General features: G+C 37.9%; 1 protein-coding gene across 1 annotated transcript in view; it reads right to left on the reverse strand.

The window, feature by feature from the left end:
* Positions 1 to 281: 281 nt before the first annotated feature.
* Positions 282 to 17,965, reverse strand: part of LOC123386995 (zinc finger protein 33B-like) — a 28,756-nt gene continuing 11,072 nt past the window's right edge. The window contains 5 exon segments of the mRNA XM_045087364.1: positions 282 to 4,470; positions 4,473 to 5,290; positions 5,293 to 6,540; positions 14,457 to 14,552; positions 14,828 to 14,972. Of these exon segments, the coding sequence (XP_044943299.1) occupies positions 4,291 to 4,470; positions 4,473 to 5,290; positions 5,293 to 6,540; positions 14,457 to 14,552; positions 14,828 to 14,972 (2,487 nt within the window). The 3' untranslated portion in view covers positions 282 to 4,290.

The raw sequence follows: 17,965 nt of genomic DNA on the forward strand, positions 1-17,965 counted from the left end.
AAGTATGTTCCCCCAGTTGGGTCAATCTGTGGACCTTCATTTCCATCATTTTGTGGTCACCTCTTCCTGTATCCAAGACACTCCCCCTTCCTCATTCTTTCTTTCTTTTTTTTTTTTTAAGATTTATTTATTTGACAGAGAGAGATCACAAGTAGACAGAGAGGGGGGCAGGGGAAGCAGGCCCCCTGCTGAGCAGGGAGCCTGACGTGGGGCTTGATCCCAGGATCCTGGGATCATGACCTGTGTCTGAAGCAGAGGCTTTAACCCACTGAGCGACCCAGGCACCCCCTCATTTTTTCTTGCTGCATCTTTCCTTTTTGTTGTCACTAGATAGACCTCAGGGTTTTTTTCTTTACTCTGATCAAATTTACAAATTTCCTTCCCCAGAGATCCTCCAGTCAGGATCTTCAAGGCCATGGGTCTGCTCCATGGTAATAGTCGCTTCTTACAGATTAAAGATCCTGGGCTTAAGTTGCATTCGAATAATCCCCTTTGCTGAGGCACAGAATGATTGTTTTCCCCTCTAAACAGAGGATGAGAATTTCTTTCCAACACAGGCACAGGGAGAAGACTGGAGCAGCAGGAGTGTGCTTGGCCCATTACTCAGTGGATGACGGATCATCTTCTCTATGGTTGTCTCTTTTTTTTTACCATGCTCATCATCTTCTCTCTTTTCTCTCTGTACAAATTCCCTCAGAGTATTTTGGATTTCTAGCCATGTAGTCACAGGTTTCTATTTTCGTCACCTGTAGCACGGACCTGGGTGGTCAGAAAGCAAAGCACCAGAGCCTAGCAGTCGGCCTCTTTGGCAGTTGTCGCTTCCTCCAGGGAATGCCAGTCAATCTCCCGGGGGTCAGGGTTCACAAACAGTAAGGTCATTTGTCCATAGGCCGGGTCAAAGCCATTAAGCTCCATAATTCCAAGGCTAGACCCTTGGAGTAGTGATAAAACAGCAGTGCTGAGCAGACCTCAGGTTCACTAGCTAAAGGTTTTGCATCAGAAGAGCATTTGAGCTACTTTCTCTGGTGATTTGGAAGGGATCTCTTTTCTTATCACCAACTGAGCCACAGGATACCATAAATGTGCACCTCAACACCATCGGGCATCAGATGTGTGCACAATGGCAGCAGGGGAAGGAGTAGCAGAGGAAAGAGGGAAGGCTCCTGCCCTGAATAATGTGAGTTCTTAATTTTTTAAGTATAGAGGAAAGCAGCTTCACAGATTCATCTACACTGCTAAATGCAGGCAGCGTTGTTTAATACACTTTATTTTTTAGAGTACTTTTAGAGTTACAAAAAAATTGAGCAGGAAGTACAGAGTTCCTATATACCTCCTTCACTTCTACCCACTGCTACAGTCCCCTTATTCCAATTTTGCATTAGTGTGGTACATTTGTTACAACTAATGAGCCAATATTGATACATTATTACTAACTGAAGTCCACAGTTTACCCTTTGTGTTTTACACTTCATGGGTTTTGACAAATAAATGACATGTATCTACTATTATAATATCCTACAGAATTGTTTCACTGTCTTAAAAATCCTCTACAATCCACCTATTCAACCTTCCCTGCCTTGCCCCGAACCCCTGGCTATCACTCATCTTTTTACTGTCTCCATACGCTTCCGCTGTTATCAGAATGCACTATAGATGGAAACCAAAGTGTAAAGCCTTTTCAGATTGGCTCTTTTCATTTGGCAACATTTAAGTAAGTTTCCTCCATGCCTTCTGTTCCTGAAAGCTCATTTCTTTTTACCATTCACTCAATCACTGTACCTTGTAACCTTGTTATAATTGCTTACCAGTGTCAAGGTATTCTATTGGTATTCCTTGGAATTTTCTATCTACAGAATCATGTCATGTGTGAATATAGACAGTTTTATTATCTCTTCCTTCCAAATCCAAGTTTATTTTCTTTGTCATACTGTGTTAGCAAAGACTTCCAGAAGGAGGCTGAAAAAGAGAGGTCAAAGGGGCCCCCTTCCTCCTTATCTTACTGGGAAAGCATTTATTCTTACCATTAAGTACAATGTTAGCTATAGGGCTGTTGCAGACGTGTCTTACCGAGTTAAAGAAATTCCCTGTATTCCTAGTATGCTGAGATATCTTATTGTGAATGTGGGTTAAGATTTTGTGAAATGCTTTTCTGCACCTATTGGTATGATCATATGGTAATTTCTTCTTTTGCCTGTTGATGTGATGGGTTACATGAAGTGATTATCAAATGCTGAACCAGGACTGCATACCTGGAATAAACCCCACTCAGTCATGATGTGAAAATATATACTGTTGGATTCAAATTGCTAATAATTTCTTGAAGATTTCTGCATCTATGTTCCAAGACACAGAGTTCTGTCTGCAGTTTCCTTTTCTTGTAATGTCCACCTCGTTTTGCTACTACAGCAATGCTGGCCTCACAGAAGGAGTTAAGAAGTAGTTCTGCTTTTACTTTTTGGAAGAAATTGTAGAGAAATGGTATCACTTCTTCCTGAAGTGTTTGGTAGAATTCACTAATGAACACAATTTGGGCCTGACACTCTCTGATTTGGAAGATCAAGTATTAACTCAATTTCTTTAACAGCTTTATGCCTAGTTAGATCTGTGAGTTTGGGCAGATTGTGTCTTTCAAGGAACTGGTCTATTTCATTTCATCTAGGTTGTGAAATATGTGGACAGAGAGCAGCCCATAGTATTAGTATCCTTTTAATATCCATGGACTCAGTTGTTATGGCTTTCCCTCATTCTATTGTCAGCACCTTGTTTCTTCTCTTTTTCTTAGATAATTTAGCAAAGATGTTTATCAGTTTCATTGACCATTTCAAATAACTAACTTTTGGTTCTACTGACTTCTGCTTGAAGTATTATTTCTTTTGTTTTGTTTATGCTGGATTTAATCAGCTCCTTTTCCTAGTTTCCTAAGATGTAAGCTTAGACTCTTTGTGCAAGTTAAGATCATTTGTTTCTGTAACCTCATTTGTGTAATCTCACTGATGGTGTAATTTATTATACCACCTTTATACCCTGTTAGTCAATAAATGCCCCACTCCAGTGCCACCCGCTCCAGTCTCAACCCACCTTCTCACAGTGCCAAAAATCTCCAAGGGCTCAGATCTGTCTCTGGCTACATCGGCCTCAGCCTTAGAGGGCAGCTACTTGCAGAGGGTTTGTATAAAATTTGGGCTGAAAACTAGAGGACTCACATATGTACATTTGAGGCACCTCCTGGTTTGACATGAACCATGAATGAATGGGGAAAATGAGACTAGGAACTAGATATCCCTCTGTACTGAATACATTCTATTTGCCACATTGCTATTTTGATTTATACATTCTAAAGGGTTACAAGTGAGCTCTGTGGGCCTCCTTTTACAAACTGCTCAGCCCTTACACACATGGCGATGTGCCTGATATGGTAACAACTGCCAAATTAGGAGTGTCTGTTCTGTGTTCACAACCAGATTAAGTTGCATGATGCAGATGAAGCACATATAGTTTATATAAGGTACTGTATGTGGATAGGCAAATCCTGCACACTTGAGGGACACTTCACATAAGGATTAAAGGCTGTGGCCCTAGTTACTCAGTTTATTTCTGCTTTTAAAAAGCTTCATATTCACATGATTGTCAGAATGAGGGCTGCAGTATGATTAACACGAGGGAACTTCTCGTGATGAAATCGTGAATCCTTTGTAATCCTAATGCAACAGAAACTCCAGATTCCATTTCGATTTTGTAAGCTATGTTGATGGTTACTCAAACTATTAAGTGATAAAATTTCACGGAACTACACGTACACACAAACTGCATGTAAAAACTGAAGTGGGGATAAGGACTGTATGTGACTTAGTACTGTGGTACCATCAACTCCCTGTGCCTGACAATATACCATGGCTGTGGAAGACAGCAACAGAGGAAGCTTGCTGGAGGGCATGTGAGAATTCTATGTACGACTCCAACTTCTTTTAAGTCTATTTTTTCATTTTACTTTTTTTTTATTTGCTTGTTTTTAAAGCTTTACATGGCACAATATACTTCTATAAATTACAATGTTATGTTTCCCAAAGATAAATACGGCATCAAAACCCAAAACTCAACTTCTAATGTTGTATTACTTCTAAAAATAATCTTCAAGCTATATACCTCAAATTGAAAGGTTTCTCTTTAATATAAATTCTGACATAACCTAGTTTGTATTTTTGCTAAAAAAGAAAACAAAGATACTTTTACAAAATAAAAAAATCTGTAATGTTTTATACCAGTATTTCCTTGGTGACATTCAATGGAATGTTACTTAACAAGACTGTCCTGCATTTGTTGCAGTCTACTTTGGAGTAAAATAAGGCCAGTTTGTGTGGAAGAAGGTTCCCGAACATTCAGGATGTCAACAGAGCTTCTGCCAATGTGAATTCTTGTATAATGGCTGCTGAAGTGCAGCTTGACACTCCTAACATCCACTTCAATTGTTAAGATTTTTCTCCTGTGTGTGTTCTCTGATGTACAATGAGGTTTGACTTCTGAGAAAAGGTTTTTCCACATGTGTTACATTCATAGGGCTTCTCCCCTGTGTGTGATCTCTGATGTTTAGCAAGGTCTGACTTGCGGTAAAAGATTTTCCCACATTCATTACACTGACAAGATTTCTCTCCTGTGTGAGCCCTGTGATGTACTGTGAGGGATGATTTGTGACTGAAGGATTTCCCACATTCATTACATTCATAGGGTTTCTCCCCTGTGTGTTTTCTGTGATGTAAAATAAGTCCTGACTTCACACAGAAAGATTTCCCACATTCATTACATTTATAGGGCTTTTCTTCTGTATGAGTTCTCTGGTGGACAATTAAGGTGGACTTATGACAGAAAGCCTTTCCACATTCATTACATTCATAAGGTTTCTCACCTATGTGAATTCTCTAGTTCTGTGTGAGCTGAGACTTCTGACAGGTTTTCCCACATTCGTTACATTAATAGGGCTTCTCCCCTGTGTGTGTTCTATTATGTTTAGTTAGGTATGATTTATTATAGAAGATTTTCCCACATTCGTGACATTCAAAGGGTTTCTCCCCTGTATGTGTCCTATAATTTTGAGAGAGAGTAGACTTATGGCTGAAGAATTTCCTACATTCAGGACATGCAAAAGGCTTCTCCCCTGTGTGAGTCCTCTGATGTACTGTGAGGTCAGACTTCAAGCAGAAGGTTTTCCCACATTCAGAACATTCATAAGGTTTCAACCCTGTATGAATTATCTGATGCTGGGTGAGAACTGACTTGTGGTAGACTGTTTTCCCAATGCATTACATTCGTAGGGTTTATCCCCTATGTGAGTTCTCGGATGTTGTGTAAGATGTGACTTCTGACAGAAAGATTTCCCACAGTCAGGACATTCAAAGGGTTTTTCACCTGTATGAGTTCTCTGATGCACTGTAAGGTATGAATCCATACAGAAGGATTTCCCGCATTCATAGCATTCATAGGGTTTCAGTCCTGTGTGTGTTCTCTGGTGTTTAGTGAGGTCTGACTTCTGATAAAAAGTTTTCCCACATGCATTACACTGATAGGGTTTCTCACCTGTATGTGTTCTCTGGTGTAACGTGAGGGCTGACTTGTGGCTGAAGGCTTTCCCACATTCACTGCACACATAGGGTTTCTCTCCTGTGTGTGACCTCTGATATTTAGTGAGGTTTGACTTCTCCCAAAAAGTTTTTCCACATTCATTACACTGAAAGCATTTCTCTCCTGTGTGTATCCTCTGATGTCAAGTGAGGTGGGATTTCTCCCAAAATGCTTTCCCACATTCATTACATTCAAAGTGTTTTTCTCCTTTATGAGGTTTCTGAAGTTGTGAAAGGCATAAATTCCTCCCGAAATCATTCCCACTTTGATTACATTCATAGTGTTTCATATGTGCCCCATGATGTTTCAAAAGGGTAGATTTTATACATAAGGATTTTCCACAACCACTAAATCCACAGTGATTTTCCTCTGAGGGATTTATCTGATGGACTAAGAAGGAGTTATCAAAGAAGGTTCTCCCATATTCATTACATTCACAGTCATTACCTTCTGCAATCTCTCTCTTGTATGTACTAAATATTGCCTTTTCAAGGAAGGTTTCTTGATAAGTATTATAATCAAAATTTTGCTCTAACATTTGAATCTTCTCAGGATGAATAGGGTCCTCATCATGACTCAACGTTTTACCATTTTTAAAAAATTCACTTTTCTCTCTAGTATGAGTTTTCTCATGTTTAATACTGAGTAGCAATTTCCCACAGGCATTAAATTCATCAGTCTTTTTTCCTAAATAGTTTTTCTTATCGATAAACAATTCTGAAATACAGCTGAAATTCACTCCACATGAGTCCCACTGACAGAGGGTTCTTCTGGAAGGAAAAGACTTTGTGTCCAAGTTAAGTGGTTTTTCTACTACATTACCTTGTTCTTTAGTTAGTGTTTTATTATTGATGAATGCAACTTCCCACACATGTTTAGGCTGGTTTCTGTGGCTTCTTTCTTTCTTATGATCAGTTTTCCAGATTTCTAAAAATAAGAAAAATTAATCTTACATAGAAATATTAACACATTTTTTTAAAAGATTTTATTTATTTATTTGACAGAGAGAGATCACAAGTAGGGAGAGAGGCAGGCAGAGTGAGAGGAGGAAGCAGGCTCCCTGCTGAGCAGAGAGCCCGACTCGGGACTCAATCCCAGGATCCTGAGATCATGACCTGAGCTGAAGGCAGCGGCTTAACCCACTGAGCCAGCCAGGCGCCCATATTAACACATTTTTTATAGAATCCAATATATATACAAATGCCCTTTGTTATAGCTGACTTGGATTTCTTTTTTAGTCTCCAGAGAAGAAAATAATTTTAAGCACATAATTTTTTTTCTATTCTTGAATTTGATATGAAAAAACAGAAATGAAAACAAGAAACAAAAGTCTTGCACAGTGCAAAAAAGGAGCAGAAACTGGCTATTACAATGTGTACATCTGCATTCTGATGTCTAAAAAATAACAGCACCTGTTAAAATCTGAATGTCTCCATCTCCCCTCTAAACAAATGTATGGATCAATATAAGGAGAGCAAATAAAATTATCTACAACAACCCACGACTTTGGCATAACTAGGAGATATAAAGTACTACTAAATTCAAATCACCACTAAGAAAAGAAACATTTAAATACAGAAGAAACTGATAATGAACCCACATCCATTGAAAGAGTCAGGTACATACTATAGCAACCACACATAAAGAAGAGAGAGGGAACTCAGAGATAATTAAATGTAAATAGAATCATTCCCAGAAAGGGGAAGTCCCACTATGAGTGGGGCAATGCTGAGATGACATGTCAGTTCTGATACATGACAATTCAGACCACTCAGGGAACTCAGGGACCACTCAGGGAACTCCAAGAGTATATGGGAACTAAGGACACAACGCTTAGTGATCTAGGTGAGGAATAATATTGCAAAAAGGACAATGTGACCTTGGAATAGACTTAAATTACAAGGAGCCAGATATGAACTGAATTGCCCCTCTCCCAAATTCATATGCTGTAGCCCTAATTCCCAATGTGATTGTATCTGGAGACAGTGCCTTTAAGGATGCAATTAAGGTTGAATTAGGTCATCAGGGTGTAGGGCTAATCTGATAGGAACAGCATCCTTATTAGAAGTTGGAGACACCAACTTCCTTGCTCCCACCATGTGCACACACACACACAAAAAAGTGACGTGAGGCTACAGCAAGAGGGTGCTGTCTGCAAGCTGAAGAGATATGGCTCACCAGAAACCAACCCTGCTGGCACCTTCACCTTGGCTTTACAAACTCCAGAAGTGTGAGAAAACAAAATTCTGTTATTTAAGTCACCCAGTCTGTGGTGTTTTGTTATAGTAGTCCAGGCAGACTGACAGAGAGCCCAAAGAGAAAAGAGACTTCACTGGAATTTTAATAAATAGCATTGAAAAAGGCATGATGACAGAGCAGAAAAAATGACAATAAAACTAAAAAAAGAAGAAATGGATCACAAGGAAGGCCCCTGCTAAAGAAGGTAGTCTGCAAAATAGATAAAAATTTTTAAAATAAAATTATATGCATATATGTAGAATTATATTCTCTATAGAGGATAAACCCTAGAAAAGAGAAAATTAAACCCAAAAGCAGTAAGAGAAGTAAGAAATAAACCCAAAAGCAATAAGAGAAGTAAGTAATAAAGATCATAAGGAAAATAATGAAATCAATGAAATACTATACACATACTTCATTTCTAATATAAAAATTTCCTATATGTTGATTTCCTACTAATTCTGTTTTCATGAACATTCAGCTCAAATAGTTTCTAATTTACCCTTCAAATTCTTCTCTGAACCTTCAAGTTATGTAAAAGTGTGCCATTAATTTTCTAACTATTTAGGAATTTTACAGCTCTTTCTGTTATTGATTTTTAATTTGACTAGATCTAACTCTACTCTGGTAAGAAAAAATATTTTATATGACTTGACTCCTTTTAAATTAATTGAGATTTGTTTTAGATCTTAGAATGCAATCTACCTTGGTTTACATTCATGTGTTCCTGAAAAGAATGTGTATTTCACAGTTTATTTGTGTGTGGGGGTGGGGTATATTATATGAATGTCAATTAAGTCAATTTGTTTACTCAGTGTTCTTCTATTTATCCAGAGAGAGATGTTGAAACAGACTATAACTGTGCATCTTTTTCTCATTCAAGTTCCATCAGGTTTTCCTTTCTAACACTTTGAAAAACTTTTCTGTCATCCTAGTAACACTGGGCACCCCCAAGGCAGAGCCCTCTGACAAGAGTCATTAGAGATGTACACTGTGGAAGGAAAGGACTTCAAATAATCCAATCCAGTCATTAAAAAAATAAATAAGCAAGGAAAAATAACAACAGGCCCTTTCAGAGAAAGAAGGAATCAGTATAAGGCTAGGTACAAAATATCTAAAATATCCCTTTTGTTCAAAAAAAAAAAAAAAAAGAAAGAAAGAAAGAAAAAAGATTTGTCTTGTGATTCACAAGACAAAAAGGAAAATTTCGCAACTAACTGCCCTTGAAAGAGTCCAAATATCGGACTTAGCACTTCTGAAAGCAGCTTTTACAAACAAACACCCCAAAAGGCAACCATGTCCAAGGAAGTATAGGAAGGTAATGATGGCACCCTCATCACATAGAGAACATCAACAAACTGAAAAGAAAGAATCAAAAATTCTCAATTTGAAAGTATAATACCTGCACTGTAAATTCGTTAGAGAGGATTTATAAATTCATTGATTCAAGCTTATAGAAGACGAATTAGTAAACTTGAAGATACATCAATAGATATCATTTACACAAAAGAAATAAGAATAAATAAAACCGAAGAAAGCCTCAAACAAATGAAAAAAAGTGCTACCTGCACCAACATATTCATAATGGGAATATCAAAAGAACAGAAGGAAGAGTGAGAGGAGAAAAATCATTCAAAAGAATGAGGGCAAAATCCTGCAAATTTAAGTGAAGAGTAATATGCAAATTCAAGAAGATAAACTCCATGTGAGATAAACAGAGATAAATGCCAAGATGCATCATAGTAAAAATACTAAAAAAGAATCACAAAAAAGAAAACAAGTATCAAGAGAAATACAACTCATCACACATAGGGAGATATAGGGAACTCCAGTGAGACTGATACCTGACATTTCTGTATGTTATTTTTTAAATTTTCCTCTGGGCTGTCTTTCATTCATGCTTTACTTACATGTGTCTTGTTTAATCCTGAAGTGTTTAGGTATTTTTCTATTGCCTTTTTAAAAAATATTTTATTTATTTATTTGACAGATAGAGATCACAAGTAGGCAGAGAGAGAGAGGAAGGGAAGCAGGCTCCCCGCTGAGCAGAGAGCCTGAATCCAGGTTCCATCCCAGTACCCTGGGATCATGCCCCAGCCGAAGGCAAAGGCTTTAACCCACTGAGCCACCCAGGTGCCCTCTACTGCCTTTCCATTACTGATTCACAGTTTGATTTCCTTGTGCTAAGAGAACATAGCACAATTTTGGTTCTGCTAAATTTACTAAGGTTTGTTTATGGCCTAGGATATGTTGCATCTTACTGATGCTCCACAGGCACTTGAGAAGAATGCATATCCTGCTGCTTTTAGGTACTATCTACAAATGTTCATTCAATCCCACTGGTTGATGGTACCATTCAGTTCTTCTACATCTGCCATTAATTTATATCTGCTGTCTGAAAGTTCTACCAATTGCTGAGAGTAAGGTGCTGAATTCCCCAAATATAATTAAAAATTTGTTTATTTCCCCTTTCAGCTCAATCAGTTTTGATTTGTGTACTGTGAGGTTCTTTCTGTAGTTTGGTGGGGTCACATTTTGGATCACTGCTTTTTCTCCAATAATTTCCTTTGCTCTCAAGACTACTTTATCTGATATTAATGGAGTCAGTCTTGTTTTTTTTTCATTAATGTTTGCATAGTGTATCTTTTTCTTTCTCATTTTTTAAAAAGATTTTATTTATTAATTTGACAAGGAAAGACACAGAGAGAGGGAACACAAGCAGGGGGAGTGAGAGAGGGAGAAGCAGGCTTCCCGCCAAACAAGGAGCCTGATGCAGGGCTGGATCCCAGGATCCTGGGATTATGACCTGAGCTGAAGGCAGACGCTTAATGACTGAGCCACCCAGGTACCCCAGTGTATCTTTTTCTATTTCCCATCAACCTCACTATGTTGTATTTGAAATGAATTTCTTTGTAGATAACATATTTCTGCCTTTTGTTTTTTGTTTTATCCAGTCTGCCAGTCTGTACCTGATTAGTGTGTTTTTAAATTTTTTTTTAAAAGATTTTTATTTATTTATTTGAGAGGAGAAGGTCAGAGGGAGAAGCAGACTCCCCATGGAGCCGGGAATCCGATGTGGGACTCCATCCCAGTACTCCAGGATCACGACCTGAGCCAAAGGCAGTCGCTTAACCAACTGAGCCACTCGGGCGCCCTGAATTGGTGTGTTTGGACACCAATTTACGGTATTGCTTTTTACATTTACATTTACAGTAGACATTGCTATGTCAACGTTTAAGTCTGCTGTTTTATTTTTCTATTGTTTTCTCAGTTTCTCATTCATCTGTTCCTAATTGACTTTCTTATTGGTTACTTGAACATCTTCTTAAAGATTCTGTCTTCATTTACTTACAGTATTTCTAAGTTTACCACCTTGTGTTGTTTTTTTAGTGGTTGTTCTAAGTATTCCAAATCCATTTCTAGGTAAAATGTACATATATAATTTATTACAGTCTTCCTGGAACAACATTTTACCACTTCAAGGAAATATAACACTTTAATTCCAATTAAATTCCTGTATTCTATTTTGAAAATACATCACATCCTCCACATGCAGAGTATCAAATCATAGTATTCTAAATTTTGCTTCAACAATCAAATATGATTTCAGAAACTCCTTAGATGGAAACTCCATTATAGTTACCCTTATTTTTTGCCACTTCCAATGTTCTTTCTTTTTTGAAGCCCCACGGTTTCTTGTGTTATTTCCTTTCTATTTAAAGAACTTCCTCTAGCCATTTTTAAGAGGTAAGTTTGCTAACAACATTTTCTATTTTTTTTCCTTTGTAGGATACCTTCAGTTATCCTTCTTTCATGAATGTATTTTCACAAGCCACAGTTCTGCTTTGTTTGAAAGTTCTTTTCTTTCAGTACTTGGGGAAAAAAATGTATTATTGCCTTCTAGCCTCCATGGTTTCAGATGACAAATTCACTATCATTTCCAAAGGAAATGAGTGGTTTCTCTCTTCGCTCATAATTTTTTCTCTTTTGGTTTCAGAAATTTAATCATGACGTGCCAATGGTATGAATATCTTTTTTGTCAAATTTGGAAAGTTTTCATCATTATTCCTTTAAATACTTCAAGTGCCATCATCTCTTCCCTTTTTAGTTCTTTTTTTTTCTTTCTAAAGATGTTTTTTATTTATTTGAGACAGAGAGAACATAAGCAGGGGGAGAGAGGCAGAGGGAGAAGAAGAGTAAGAAGCTCCCCACTTAACAGGGAGCCCAAAGCAGGGCTTGATCCCAGGACCCTGGGATCATGACTTGAGCCACAGGCAAACACTTAACCAACTGAGCCACCCAGGCGCCCCAATACAAATGTTAATTCTTCAGTTATTACAAATACAGAGAAAATCCAGCCTCTTCTCATTATCTCCATTCCTCTCTAATTTTGACTAAATGACCATAATCACCCTTCAGGAAAACTTAAAAGGGTCCTCTAGTGAACTCTCTTAAGTGCTTACGTTCTTTCCAACATTTTCTCTACAGAGGTGAGAAAGATCTTATAAACATAAATCAGACATCGTTTGTTTCCCAAAATACACTAGTAAGAATAAAATTAAAAACTTCAGTAAGACTTATGATATTCATCTTTTTGGACCACAGCTGCCTGATACCATTTCCTGCACCACTTCCCATCAAACATTCCCCTTGGCCATTGTGACTATTTTTGCTATTTCCCAAGAAATACCAAACACATTCCTCCTCATTGGCTTAATAGCTGCTATTATCCCTGCTGTGAAGAGGCAGGATCCTCAAAAAAAGATTTTATTTATTTATTTGACAGAGAGAGAGAGATCACAAGTAGGCAGAGAGGCAGGCGGAGTGAGAGGAGGAAGCAGGCTCCCCACTGAGCAGAGAACCAGATGCGGGACTTGATCCCAGGACCCTGAGATCATGACCTGAACCGAAGGCAGAGGCTTTAACCCACTGAGCCACCCAGGAGCCCCACAAAGTCTGCTTTGATGGTGATCTCCTTAAGGTTTTCCCTAAAACTCTTTCTAAGAAGAAATTCTAAGATTCTAAAATTCTCTAAGAAATTCTAGGATAATTTTTACCACTACAGGGCTTTAATACACATAAGTATATGATTTTAGTGCCACCTTTCAAATTTATATTTGACATATAACTGCATAAATTTTCAGTGTACAATCTGTTAATTTGATACATTTTTATGCTGTGTAATTGCCACCGTACCAATAATTAGCAACCCTGTTATATTACATAATTACCATTTCTTATTAGTAATTAGAATAATTAAGTTCTAGTGTCTCAGTAAGTTTAATTATTGTAACAAAATATTGTATTCATTATATGATATAAAACATCTCTAGGGCTTATTTATTTATTTATTTTTTTAAAAATGGTATTCATTCACTTGACAGAGACACAGCAGTAGAGGGAACACAAGCAGGGGAAGTAGAAGAGGGAGAAGCAGGCTTCCCACTGAGCAGAGAGCCCGATAGAGGGCTCAATTCCAGGACGCTGGGATCATGACCCCAGCCAAAGGCATATGCTTAATGACTGAGCCACCCAGGCACCCCTCTAGGGCTTATTTACTACTCGTTACACTTTTATACACTTAAACAACATCTCTTCTTTCTCTCCCTCTCCTCTGGGTAACCACCACATTACTCATGTTTATAACAAATTCAGTTTTTCTAGATTCCATACACAAGTGACAACATGCAGTACTTGCCTTTCTGTCAGACTTATCTCACTTGACATAAAGCATTCAAGGTTCACCCGCTTTGCAAGTGGCAGAATGTCCTTTCTCATGGCTGAACAGTATTCTATTACTCACACATACCTATCTTATTTAGTTATTCATCCACTGACAGGAACCTAAGGTCGTTTCCATATCCAGCTATTGTGAATCATACTGTGATAAACACCAGCATGCACATTCTCTCTTTCACAGCCTGTTTTCATTTCCTCTGGGTGTCTTCCCAAGCAGAACTACTGGATCATACAAGATAGTTCTATATTTTACTTTCTGAGGAAACTCTATACTGTTTTCTATTGTAGCTGAACCAATTTACATCACAGTCAGCAGTGCACAAGCATTCCTTTTTCTCTGCATCCTTCCCAGAACTAGTTATCTCTTCTCGGTACTAGCCATTCTAAATGGTGTGATGTGTGGTTCCGATTTGCATTTCCCTGATGTTTAGTAATGCTGACCATCTTTTCATGTATTTGTTGGCCGCTACTGCTATTTGTATAAGCTCATTGACACGTAGATAATAGCAATTACTCAAAAATTATTTGAGTCAAAAAACGAGCATATGAAAGAATGCCTGATGACAGTAAGGCAGGCAACTGAAACTGCTTTGGGAAACAAAGGAATGAAAAAAACAACAGTAAAAATAAGGTAGGCAAAGACTGGTCTTTTGAAAGATGTAAGAATGGTAAATACTCAAAAAGTGAATCAAAAAATGTTTTTTTAAGAGTGGTTTCTGGAGATTTGGTTAAAAAACCAGTATTCCCAGTCAGTTCCCAGGATTAGGACATCTAAAGAGATATTCTTGAAATTGTCAACCTCTGGGTTAATCATGGGAAAACACTAAACGCCCTGATGTTCATCTGTGCAGAGTCCATTAACTCACCAGGGAAGCTCTGGCTTGGGAATTCTTCCTCCAGTATCCATGGCTCCTCTCCTCGCTCTAGCCTGAAGATCACTTCTGGTTTGGTAACACAATACCCTGACAAAGCAAAACAGTTCAGGATTCAGACCAGAAGGCCTGGACTGCAGGGTCTCTGAAAGAGCAGCAAGCTTCCGGAGCTGCTCGATGAAGATGCTATTGAACATTTCACTGGAGAGGTAAACACAAATATCTTCCTGGTACCCAAAAGAGATCAATCAACACTGATTCCTCAGTTCCAGTATTAAAAACCATTCAACTCTACAGTGTCTATATGCTTCACAGTTAAAAGAATGAGAACATGCTACTTAGAATTACAAAAAAAAAGACCTTACCCAGTGAGACAAGGTTACTGTAGTTCTCCAGCATTACATCTCTATACAGGGACCTCTGAGCTGAATCCAGGTGCTGCCACTCTTCCTGGGTGAAGCCCACAGTCACATCCTTAAACGAGACTGATCCCTGGAATTCCTGTTCAATCTGAAATGTTCAGAATTGGGTAACATGGAAAAAGCCGTATGGGAACCAATCCTCACCAGGATTACCAAAATAGTTTGCAAAACATCTGGCTCTATACTTTGAGGGAAGATGAGAAACCATAACGGAAATACTATGCCATTGCCTTAAGGTATTATTCATGTAAAAAATGATCAAATCGCACACTGTATCTGGAACCATTCTAGTTCTTAGAAATGCTAAGATTATTAAAATTGTTCTTGGATTCAAGTAGCAATAATATAAGAAAACACGCAGTAGTATGTTACAATCGCTAAGGTGAGAGTACACAGCAGACAGACTGAAATAAATAAGGAAGAAAATTAGTTCTATTTTGAGCTTCACTAAAGAACAGCTATGGGACAAAGAGTAATGCTGTGCTGTTCACACAACTCCATGGTACATAAGAAGGCAGGGCTCCTCTAGCACATTTGGGAAATGAGCAGAGGGCAAACAGCACAGGAAATGTTGAGAAACAGTTGGCGCTGTGAGGACAGAAAGGGCCATGAAAAAAGCAAGCCATGGAATGGATTACAGAGTAGTTTCACACCAAGTCTCCAACATATGTGATCACCACTAATCTTAGAGAGTATTTCTGAGAACTACACGTTTGTATTTATGAATTATGGAAATAAATTATCAATATATTTTGTGACAAGCTTTATTTTTCCTCAACTTTAAAAAATAAAGACAGCTTAATATTTTATTTCACTGCAGTACACATTCTAGGTTTGAAGTCTTCAATTTAGAGCCCATAATTAGGACATGTAGAAAATGAGAAGGGAAGATTTTAGAACTGTTACACTTGAAATACCTGTAGAACACAGAGAAGATACCAACTGGATTGTTTGGGATGTCATCTAGAGTGCATGCCTGTACTTTACGACTCACTGTTTCAAAGAAAGGGAAGCCAGAGAAGAGATCTGAGTGTATATAAAAATTATGTGACTTGGTTTTTATTTATAGACCAATTCTCCCAAAAAAGTAAAGGGAAAGCTAAAGGACAAAAACCACCACTTAGAAAAACTACTACCGCATAAGCTGTGAAACAAATATGGAATTGATAAGCGGACAGAGAGTGATAGAACATGGCCACCAATCATCGGCAGAAAGAAGTTTCTTCAGAATATATGCACAAACAGCTGCATAAACACAAGAATCACAAAATAAGAAAGGAAAAAATAAACTGGACACTGTATTTTAACAAGACACATTTTAAATGTGAAACATAACATTGTAGGTCTAGAATGAAAATAAAGATTTGACAAACATTAATAATTTGGTAGCATTTGACATCACCAACAATGAATCAGAAAGCTCTCAGAGAAGTAAGAGACTGAAAATAATCAAGAATGCAAGGTGAGAGGCGCCTGGGTGGCTCAGTGGGTTAAAGCCTCTGTCTTCAGCTCAGGTCATGATCTCAGGTCCTGGGATCGAGTCCCACATCGGGCTCTCTGCTCAGCGGGGAGCCTGCTTCCTCCTATCTCTCTGCCTACTTGTGATCTGTCAAATAAATAAATAAAATCTTAAAAAAAAATGCAAGGTGAGAAAAAATCACTTTGTAACTGGAAAACAGAAGAACAGGCCATGAAGGAATTTTCTGAAGGTGGAAATAAAAGTAAGAATGAATAATTATAAAAACTAAGAGATGATAAAATGATCATCTGAGTATATACACAAAACCATGATTAAACAAAACAAAACAAAAAACAACTAGTGGCAAACTAAAAAGAAATTTCCCTTCTGTGATAATGGACTTTCACATATACCTACAGCAAATATTACACTTAATGATGAAATATACAAGTGTTCAATTTAGGGGTGCCTGGGTGGATGGGTCTGTTAAGCATCTGACTCTTGATTTTGGCTGATGTCATGATCTCAGGGTCGTGAGATCAAGCCCTGCATCAGGCTCCATGCTGAATGGGGAGTCCACTGGAGATTCTCTTTCCCCTTTCCCTCTGCCCATCCCCTAATCATGCACGTGCTTATGTGTGCAGTCTCTTTCTCTCTTAAGAAAACAAAAGGAAGGAAACATGCTGAAGAATTCTGACCTCTGTATATGAAAAAATTAACGTTATTCTGACTCCTGATTTTAGCTTAATGATATCCTTGAGACTTCTTTAGATAAGCAATTTGTCACTGTCAACTCTGTGATTTTTGTAAATTTGTTGAAGTATGAATATACATAAAAATAACACAAAAGTGAACCTTGGAGTACAAAGGCTCCATGTAGTTTCACACAGTGAACACATGCATAAAACTAGCATTTAGATCAAGAAATAAAACATTAGTGAAACTGAGAAGCTCCTTCATGCCCCATTTAGTATCTACCACCTACCCCAAACCTAACTCTCACATGATAACCACAACGACATACACACTGGGATGTCTGAAATGAAAAACTCAGAAAATACCAAATAGAGATACTGGCAAAAATATGAAAACAACTGGAACATTCATACCTTGCCAGTGGGAGGATAAACAAGTACATACACCTTGGGAAAATATTAGGGAATTTCTATTTAAAGCTATTGTATTAATTCCTCTCCTAGGTATATACCCTTTGTCAACCAAAGTGTCTATAAGAAATATTCAGAGCAGTTTTATTTATTAGCCAAAACCTGGAAACAATCCAAAAGCCCAACAACAGAATGGAGAAATAAAACTGCAGTATGGTTATATAGTGGAATACATAAGGAAGATAAAAGAAAAACTGATACACTCGACAAAATGGATGAATCTCACATATACGATACTGAGTGGAAGCCAGACATACAAGCAACACTAATCAATGATAAGAGATGTCAAAGTAAGATGAACCTCAAGTACCAGAGAAACTTCTGGGGTACTGGATAGTAATTACACAGGGGTGTGTGTGCGTGCGTGTGCACACATACACACACACACACGTAAAAATTCATCAAGCTTGACACTTAAGTTATATACAGCTTACCTCAATTAACAGACAAAAAAAT

Source organism: Mustela putorius, unplaced genomic scaffold (assembly GCF_011764305.1).
Source record: "Mustela putorius furo isolate JIRA1106 unplaced genomic scaffold, ASM1176430v1.1 tig00001118_pilon_pilon_pilon, whole genome shotgun sequence".
Taxonomy (NCBI): Eukaryota; Metazoa; Chordata; class Mammalia; order Carnivora; family Mustelidae; genus Mustela; species Mustela putorius.